Source organism: Dipodomys ordii, unplaced genomic scaffold, assembly GCF_000151885.1.
Source record: "Dipodomys ordii isolate 6190 unplaced genomic scaffold, Dord_2.0 Scaffold34, whole genome shotgun sequence".
Classification (NCBI taxonomy): domain Eukaryota; kingdom Metazoa; phylum Chordata; class Mammalia; order Rodentia; family Heteromyidae; genus Dipodomys; species Dipodomys ordii.
This window is the reverse complement of record NW_012267250.1, coordinates 1,375,667-1,385,855: the sequence shown is the minus strand read 5'-3', so window position 1 is coordinate 1,385,855 and position 10,189 is coordinate 1,375,667. Positions and strand designations below refer to the sequence as shown.

The 10,189-nt window shown below is 37.7% G+C and overlaps 1 protein-coding gene across 1 annotated transcript in view; it reads left to right on the top strand.

Annotated features, from left to right (window-relative positions):
- Window positions 1-9,840, top strand: part of Lipk (lipase, family member K) — a 19,195-nt gene extending 9,355 nt beyond the window's left edge. The window contains 5 exon segments of the mRNA XM_013017121.1: window positions 15-37; window positions 99-339; window positions 4,702-4,773; window positions 8,148-8,219; window positions 9,610-9,840. Of these exon segments, the coding sequence (XP_012872575.1) occupies window positions 15-37; window positions 99-339; window positions 4,702-4,773; window positions 8,148-8,219; window positions 9,610-9,840 (639 nt within the window).
- Window positions 9,841-10,189: the final 349 nt, after the last annotated feature.

Here is a 10,189-nt window from a genome sequence, read left to right as displayed (position 1 = left end):
CAAAAAGAAAAAAGCCGGAAGTGGCGCTGTGGCTCAAGTGGTAGAGCGCTAGCCTTGAGCTGAAGAGCTGAGGGACAGCGCCCAGGCCCAGAGTTCAGGCTCACGACCAGAACCCCCCCCCAAAAAAAATTACAAGATTCTCCACTCTTGGTATCCAAAGGGCCCTGATGGTGCTTTAAATTGATTTTTCAGGCACTGTTTGGTGACAAAAGCTTCTCCTCTCACACATTTTTTGAACAATTTATTGCTACCAAAGTGTGCAACCAGAAGATATTCCATCTTGTGTGCAGCAACTTCCTGTTTACCCTAACTGGATCTGATCCAAAAAATTTAAATGTGGTATGTATAATGGCCAAGTTCAGGAAAACAATGGTTTTGTGGCACAAAAATGGCTCAAGAACTCCCTAGATTGTGTGGAAAGCACTTTCCAATGTCTCCCTGTTGTCCTAGACAACATAATTAGTGTGCTTGTAGCTTTCAACTACAAATAAGAAATACCCAGGTTTCATGAACAGAACTTGTGAAGAAAACTTTCCTTCTAACTCATGACAGTAGCTAAAATGCTACCATTAAAACATTCTTCATTTAGAGTAGGGTTTCCTTTTTCCACTTTGTCTTGCATATCTAAGCCTGACCTCAGACCTAATGAAATAAAATCTTAGAGAGTGACTCTGGAAATCTATGCCAGTTCTCCATAATCAAGAATGATTTGTGGAAATACTTATAACCTATGCCTTAATCAAAAGAGACAACGAGATAGCTTTGCAGCGATAGCAATCAATTTACTGTTCCAGGGGTCTGAGCGGGATCTGTGCTGTGGTTTTTATCTAGTCATATCTAATGTAGCTGAATTGTTTTTCCTCTCTGATTAGCACTAGCTGACTGGAAGAGTAAGAAAGGGAAGAAAGTCACTGTTCCCCAGCTAGAAAGAAGCTATGTTTGAAACCTGAAGTGAGTCAGAGCTGAAGGTGGTTTCTACTTACCTCACAGACTTCTGTTCAGTGTCTGTTCTCGTTCTTTCAGTGAAAAGCATGGATGAAAACTTTCCTTGCTTTCACAGCTTTCATGCTTTTCATGCAAACCATGACTGAACTACTGACATTCCATATTTCTCTGTCACTGAATCAATTTTCTAGGTAAGTAATGCTTGCTTGGATAGTCACATCACATAGGTGAAAATATGTAAGCATGGCTAAATAAAAAGCCTTTTAGGCAAACACGAAGAGAGAATTTGATGAGAAAGGCTTCACAAAATAATGTGTTTGGCTATGCATTTGAAATCCTTATCATCCTTCTACATAATCAGATCATAGTTTTTCTTCAAAGACTACTAGATTATGAAACATTGTAGTTTCCGAAAGGTAATTTACTTTAGCACAGCATAACTAAGGGAACATAGAAACTTCTGTAGAACTTGAGACAAAAATAGAACTATCTTGAAATCCTAGAGATTTAGAGTTTTATTCAGTAACTTCTTTCCAATTATTCCTTTTAATCTCCAAAGTGATTCCAATGCTTACTCAGGTAGGAAATATGACTATTTTCTATTTAAAAAGGCAATTGAAAATTTGAACAAAATTAAATTTTTAATCCAGAAGAAATCTAAATACACTGGAAGTATATTCCTGCAAACTTTCAAAGTCCCATTGAATGTTTAATATATTTTTTCTAAAATCAAGCAAAGAGAAACGAAAGCACTTACGTCTGTTCCCAATGTGTTATGTTCTAAGCTTTTGCTGAATGTCCTTTGTTCTTTACCTCTTGTACTCTTGCCCATATTGGGTGGGATGTGTCTGGAAAGAAAAGGTGTATTACCACCTTCTTCCACCAGGGGGCGCCCTCCGTGGGCCATAAGTAATCACTGCTTAAGTTAGACAAAGGGCTGGGGAGAAGAGAGCTCTCTTAAAGACAGGCTTCTTTGTTCAAACTTCCTTTGATTTGTTGTGTTTCTGGGTCTCTACTAAGAAAATTTCAGCCTGTGCCAAGGAGACCTAGGGTTTCTCCTATTCCATCCTGTAATGTTTTCAGAGTGTCTGCTTTGACTCCGAGGTCTTTGATCCATTTAGAGGTGATTCTGGTGCAGGGTGATATATAAGGATCTAGCTTTAGTTTTCTACAAGTAGTTAACCAGTTTTGCCAGCACCATTTACTGAAGAGACTGTCTTTCCTCCATTCTATTTTTTAGCTCCCTTATCGAAGATTAGATGGCTATAGGTCTGTGGGTTCATTTTTGGGTTTTCAGTTCTATTCCATTGGTCATATTCTTGTGCCAGTACCAAGCTGTTTTGATTACTATGGCTTTGTAGTAGAGTTTGAAATTTAGTATTGATATTCCTCCAGCACTGTTCTTTCTGTTAAGGATCTTTTTTGGTATTTGGATCTTTTATTGTTCCATATGAATTTTTGGATTGCTTCTCTCTTTCATTGAAGAATGAGGTTGGAATATTGATAGGTATTGCATTGAAATTTTAGATAGCCTTTGGAAGTATTGCCATTTTCACTATGTTGATCATTCCAATTCAGGAGCATGGGCGGTTTTTCCACTTCCTAAGTTCTGCTTTGATTTCCTTTTTCGGGTTTTAAAAGTTTTCATCATAGAGGTCCTTCACTTTTTTAGTTAACTTAACTCCTAGGTATTTTATTTTTTTTGTGAGGCTACTACAAAAGGAGTTGCTTTCCTGATTTCAGCTGTGCTATTCTCATTGTTGGCATATGGAAAAGCCACTGATTTTTGAGGATTAATTTTATACCCTGCTACTTTGCCAGAGTTTCAAATCAGCTCAAGTAATTTGAGAGTGGAATCCATGGGATTCTTTAAATACAAGATCATGTCATCTGCAAAGAGGGAGAGTTTTACTTCATCTTTCCCTATTTGGATCCTCTTTATATTCTACATGACAAAGGACATAGCTAGCAAAATCAATAGAAAACCCACGATTGTATGGAAGTGCCATACAAAAGACAAGGGTCTCATATCTAAAATATACTTGGAACTCAAAAAAATAAATCCCCCAACTACAAATACTCAAAGAAACAACTTCCTGATAAATAACTGTCTAAAGACTTAAAGAGAGACTTCTCTGAAGAGGAAATAAGAATGGACAGGAAGAAATGCTCAACCTCTTAGTCATAAAAGAAATGCAAATCAAAACAACATTGAGGTTCCACCTCACCCCAATTAGAATGGCTATAATCAAGAACTCTAATAACAACAGATGCTGGAGGGGATGTGGCCAGAAGGGAACCCAACTGCATTGTTGGTGGGAGTGTAAACTAGTTCAACCACTTTGAAAAGTCGTATGGAGGTTCCTCAAAATATTCCACATAGAGCTCCCCTATGACCCAGCAATCCCACCTTTGGGCTACCCAAACGATCACAAACAAGACCACACTAATGCTACCAGCACAACTATACCATACCTGAGATATGGAACCAATCTAGATGCCCCTCAGTAAATGAAAGGATCAAGAAAATGTGGTACACATATACAATGGAATTCTATGCCTCCATCAGAAAGAATAACATTGCCTATTTGTTAGGAATTGGAAAAACTTGGAAAAAAACATATTAAGTGAAGTAAGCCAGGCCCAAAAAAACATAGGTCCCATGGTGTCCCTTATTTGCAATAACTAGTACATGTGTAGAACAAGCAGAAAAGGCCAAAAGCTTTGTACATATGACCATATAAGACGATGTTAAGTGAAATGGACCCTAAGGTAGGGACACAAATACCTTTTTTCTTTCTTTCTTGCTATTGTTTCTAACGTATTTATAATGTACCATGTGATTTTTTTGTTGCTTTGTATGTTCCTCTCCTATGGTATAACCCCTATTTTCACTGTATTTGATGTTGGTGCCCTGCATCTTGTATATACACTTCTCTAACTCAGAGAGGGAAAGGGAAACAAAACAAGATGCTAAATAAGGATTCAGTTTGACTCATTGAGATAATGAGATATACAAAACACTATGTTGAAAACAAATTTTACAACTTTGCTGGGGGGTTGGGGGTAGTTGTGGAGGTGGGAGGGAAGAGATGGTTGGGGGAAAACAAAGGAGGAGGCAACAATGCTCAATAGGAAATGTACTCATTACCTTGCTCATGTAACTGTAACCCCTCTGTACAACATTTTTACAATAAAATATGTACCAAAACAAGAGGAAACAAAATAAGCCAGGCTTCTTTACCTGGGCATCAGTGGCTCCTGTCTGGAATACTAGCTACTTGGGAGGCTGAGAGTGGAAAAATCATAGTTTGAGATTCGCCTGGGCAGAAAAGTTCGTGTGACCCAATCTTGAAAAATAATCTGAAAATAAAACAAAACCAAATAACCCAAAAAAACCAGAACTCAGGCTCAAAAGCTAGAGGCTGGAGTCCTGACTTCAAACTCTAGTACCGTATCATACCATTTTGGTTAGTATGTCTTCTGAGGGGATGACATACATTATTCTTTTTTGTTAAGGACAAAGAATAATGCTCCACTCTGCTGTGTAACATTGATCATGGGAATAGGGGTGATGAATTAACAATGGGAACTTAGTAGTTCTCAGTGACTTATGTTGTGAACCTTAAATTGTTCTGAAAGCTGAAATATTTTTTAATCTTAAACGTAAAATCCAAGAAATTATCTGTATCTTAAAGGTTGATGTGTGATAGAATTCCACGATTTGGCTCTAGATGAGAAATACTCTATTTGCAGAGCCGCCTGGACGTTTACCTGTCACAAAGCTCCGAGGGGACATCTGTTCAGAACATGCTGCACTGGGCCCAGGTACGTTCCTGTTCCTGCCACAGCCCTACCTCTGCGAGGTCTCTGAGGGGCGATCTCAGAGAGGCACCTGTCCAACGATGTGTGAGCATCAACTCCCCCTTTCTCCCTGACTTCAGAGTCTTGGTGACAAGCTGGGTTCCTGCACATTCTGAAGGAGTCTCATTCTTCCACATTGCCTTTTCAGGGAAGGTTCTACCCCCCCTCCTGGGAAATCATCATGGGTTCCAATAGAACCCATGTAAATAGAACCTATGTAATAAAACCTATGTAAATGATAGCATGGACCAGCAAAACTTGCCTTCTAGTTGGCACATAGGGCATTTCAGAATGTGGAAATAATTTTACATTCTTAGCAAACTTCATGCTAAAGAGATATTAATAGTGGTTTGGATTTTTACCCTCAGTTTAAAATTGTCTCATGTCCTCAGGTTTGAGGCTCAATCTTTATTAAGCTCTGAGATAAGTCAAAGTTAGTTGATACAGCATTGAGAAATTTGTGCGTGTGCACGTGTGTGTGTGAGAGAGAGATAAAGAGAGAGAGAGAAACAGAGAGAAATATAGACAGATATGTGGAGAAGGATGTAGAGAACTCTGGTCATGTATAATTCAATATGTATACTAATAAACTTATTCCTTGGGTTCAAATTGATCATCACTATTACAGAGAGAATGAAAAATTCTGCTCCAGGATTTCTGAACAACTTTGAAGCCCGTGTCTCCCAGCAGATATGTCCGGCAAATCTATGAAAAAGGATGTTCTGGGCAATAGGGCCTCCTGCTGGTGAGGCAACAAGCTCTAAGGAGCTTGTTGAGTCATCGAAATTCAATGGTTCACTTCCTCGCTGAACACTCGCCTTATATTCATACTGTTCATAGAAATGATTCCTTTTACTCCAATAGAACTTCACCAACAGTCTTGCAATGGGGGCGTTGGCATTCCTTCCCATTATTCAAATGTCACAGCAAACAGTCTTATACTTCCCAGCTCATCTCTCTTTCAGTAGAACTCTTCTTCTTATACACAAACTATTTTCTAGGGCAGAAATAAGTACTGTTGAGGATAAGACATTTGGTTTAATGTTAGGCAAATGGAAAATGGAAGGTTATTGTTGATGATGATGATGATGATAGTACTGTTGAACCTCTTTAATCTATCATTTACATTTTAAAAATCTGGGATTTAGAAAAGCTTAGTATTTGGGATTTTTCTGAACAAAGAAAATTGATGACATTTACCTCAACTGAACAAAGCTATAAAAATATTCCCCAAACTCCAATGTGGAAAATACTTCCAATCCCAGCATTTCAGATAAGGGAAACTCAACATAGAATAATCCTAGTAAGAGGAGTAGTATTTGTTAAACACTAGAAGGTATTTTGTGTTTTATATAATTATTTTTCTTAATCTCACCATCTTATGAAAAGAATGTTATCATCATTATCATTTCACAAATATAATACTGCCCTGGATAACAAAGTCAGTCCTCCATCAAGCCTGAATACAAACCAGATTCTTCGATAATAGTGTCCAAGTTCTTCAACAGTATATTACCTCTCATTTCTGAAAGCTTGCAGACTGCTGCCTCTTTAAATATAATTTAGGATAAAATTAATTTTAAAATTATTATTCAGGATTAAATCAATAAGTGGGGAAAATATCTGAGGCCTAAGTAAAGAGGGAAAAATTTATTGGTATCTGTACTTACAGTAAACATAAAAACCAATTCAATGTGGGCAACAAAGAATAGAGAAAAGAAAACCCCAGGTTTCTGAAAATTTCTTGTGAATTGTGTAAACATCACAATGTAAAAATGAGCACACTCATTGTCTCCAACACCCAGCCCAGGATGGCTGGTTCTACTGAGAGATGGCAGGTAGCAGAACACCTCCCACTGAGAAAAAGGGAGACTCAATGGGTGAATATTCCTTTCCAGGTGACAAGAATGTTTGAAGACAGACAATAGAGTCAATATAGTTGAGGCCACTTGTTGGGGATCATAAGCCACAAACTTGTTTAGCAGAAATACTGGGAATTTTTTAATATAGAAGTGTTAAACCAGGACTTACGAAAATAGATGTTTAAATTCCTGAAGCCAATGTATACAGCATCTTTGTAAAAGTTTTCAGTGTGGACTTCTGGATGTAGCCCAAGTTGTAAAGTGCTTACCTCGCAAACATGAGACTCTGAGTTCAACTCCCAATATTGCTTATATATGAAGAAAGAAAGAAAGAAAGACAGGAAGAAAGAAAGAAAGACAGGAAGAAAGAAAGAAAGACAGGAAGAAAGACAGAAAGAAAGACAGAAAGACAGGAAGAAAGACAGGAAGAAAGACAGGAAGACAGGAAGACAGAAAGAAAGAAAGAAAGAAAGAAAGAAAGAAAGAAAGAAAGAAAGAAAGAAAGAAAGAAAGGAAGGAAGAAAAGAAGGAAGGAAGGAAGAAAGAAAAAGAAAGAAAAGAAAGAAAGGAAGGAAGGAAGGAAGGAAGGAAGGAAGAAGAAAGAAAGAAAGAAAGAAAAAGGAAAGGAAGGAAGGAAGGAAATAAGGAAATAAGGAAGGAAAGAAGGAAGGAAGGAAGAAGGAAATCAGTACTCGTCAAACAAATTTTCAGTGTTGCTACATTGATGTAGGAGGTTTGTCAGTGGCAAAGTATTGGAAGAAAGCCAAACCCCTTAAAACTTATGTACATTAGTATCCATTTTTAAATATTTATTAATTAGTTATACAAGATGGCTTCAATTCTAGAAGTCGGGCTATGAGCACAATGTGTCTTGATCAGTGTCATCACTTCCATCATTTCTTCCAGTTCCCATCACAGCCCTACCTTCAAATTATATCGTTCAATTTTTACATAATGTACCTTGAACTTCATGACTGTATTTGCTCACCCTTCCTTCTTATATTTGTCCACGCTCATTTGCTTCCCCTTCTCACCCCAGAAACGTTGCAGCCCCCTAATATTCCTTTTGCTGAGTGCTTTGTTAGTCTTTCAAAGGAGTTATACTATTGGACTCCTTGTATTCACGTTTAATTTTTTATTTGATTTATCTTGGGCATTATGCTCACTCAGATTGTTTCCTCATTTCTGATACTCTGCCACTTGATCCACAATTTCAGCCTTTGCCTTTTGCTAGTTATTTTGGAGAAATAGTCTCCCAGACTTTTGTATATTAAATGGCTCTCAAGTATAATCCTTTAGGCCTCATCAGCCATTGGCTCCTGGCTTGTCTGATTAATCTTTATTGAAATGCAATTCATGTGCCTGAGGAGAAGGGTATAAAATCAATTCTTTTGTGCATTCCTTATTTGTAAACTCTCAGTGTGTGCCATCTTCTCATATCATTTAAATATGTGTATTACTTTTGTTCTGTCTTAGGCTGTTAATTCCGGTCAGCTCCAAGCTTATGACTGGGGAAGCCCTGACAAGAATATGATGCATTTCCATCAGGTACAGTTATAATAACCCCGATCAGGCACATACTACAAATTAATCACTAAACTAATGTCCCTACCACTTCCCATTCACTAAAATGGCAATTGTTTATTGCTTCTATCCCATGCTGCTTCTTGGGGCTTACCATGTGCCAGACTGTTATTTCCAATCTTCTCAATGACTATGCCTGGTAAATATCATAATCCTCATTTTTTTGCCAGAGGTTCAAGAAGGATAAGTAAATTGCCAAAGTCACTTAGCTAGCAAATAAACAAAATATTGCCTAGACATTCTTGGATCTAATAGCCATACTTTTTCCATCACAAAGAAATAAGAAGAAACCCTAGGTTGATTCTTTCAAAAGGGAATTCTCTTCCTTTTTAATCTATCGCTATTAAAATAGTTTTGCTTATATAGTTGTTTAGGAGGCCATCTGCTAATTACATTCTTACAAATCCACTGTTTGGATCATGAAAGCTATATCAGAAATATCACCTCAAAGAAAAATTGTCACTACCTGCTGGGAAATGAGTGTCATGATATTTTGTGACAGTATCTATTCACACTTGTAGAATAAATTTTCCATATCCAAAGAAAGTATATATTGCTGTTCTTATTTTCCCCTATGTTGGAAGATCCACTGGTTGTTTTGACATCCTTGCATAAATACTAACTGAACAAGAAGTCATCTGACATAGATGAGGTTTTGAAATTGGTAATGTGTAGATGTGGAAATTTTTAAATTATTTTTTGTTTTTGCTTTGTGTTGGTTTGTTTGTTTTGGAGACACAGTATCACTATGTAACCAGTGCTGTGCTGAACTTCTATGTAGCCAGACAGGCTTGAAGCTCACAATTCTCCTGCCTGTCACTTGAGTGCTGGAATTACAAGCATGAAACTCCATACCAGTGCATATTTTTGTGTGTTCTTTTCTTGTTGTTTCCTTGTGGTGCTGTGGATCAAACCCAGGAGCTTACCACTTCTTTCTTCTGTTTTTTTTTGGTCGGTTGTGGGACCTGAACTCTGGGCCTGGGCACTGTCCCTCAGCTCTTCAGCTCAAGGCTAGCACTCTACCACTTGAGCCACAGTGCCACTTTTGGCTTTTTCTGCTTATATGGTGCTGAGGAATCAACCCAGGGCTTCATGCATGCAAGGCAAACAGTACCACTGAGCCACCTTCCCAGACCCATTTCTTCCTTTTAATTTATACTTGGGCATTGTGTGGTAGAAATGGAAAGTTAATATAGTTCTTAATCTTTATAGATCATTCAATGTATATCGATTGTATACTTGTGGGTTTGAAAAACTTAACACCTGATTGTTTCGCTTCTTGTAACTTGCTAACAAGTTAGGTTTACTTCTGTTGTGTGGATTTATTTCTCTCCATTTCTTTTCTTACATGTAGTCTACGCCTCCATTTTACAACGTTACTAGGATGGAAGTGCCCATGGCAATCTGGAGTGGTGGACAGGATGTCGTGGCTGATATTAAGGACACTGAAGAGTTACTTCCTAAAGTTGCAAACCTTATTTATTACAGGAATATTCCACACTACAATCACATGGATTTTTGGCTTGGAAAGGATGCACCACGAGAAATTTACCAAGACCTCATTAGAATGATAGAGGAGCATTAAAAAAAATTAAATATACCTTCTTTCTTGAAGCTCGTGGATATTTTTTCACAAAAAATCAAAGTCAACAGACCCTAACATGACCCTAACATGACCCTAACATGATTTTCACATCCTCTGCCCTGGCGGGTGGGTAGAACCTGAGTCTCACATCTTGTCAGAGGAATTGACAAAGGTGATCGATATCACAGCTGATTAAGATTGTTACAGTTGGTGAAAGGTGAGGGCTATCATTTCCTAACTACATTATATGGCACAAAATATATGCAAGAAAAAATATATGCAAACATAACATATGTGCAAGATGTCACAACTGGTTAAAGGTGAGGGCTATCATTTAATTACATTATAT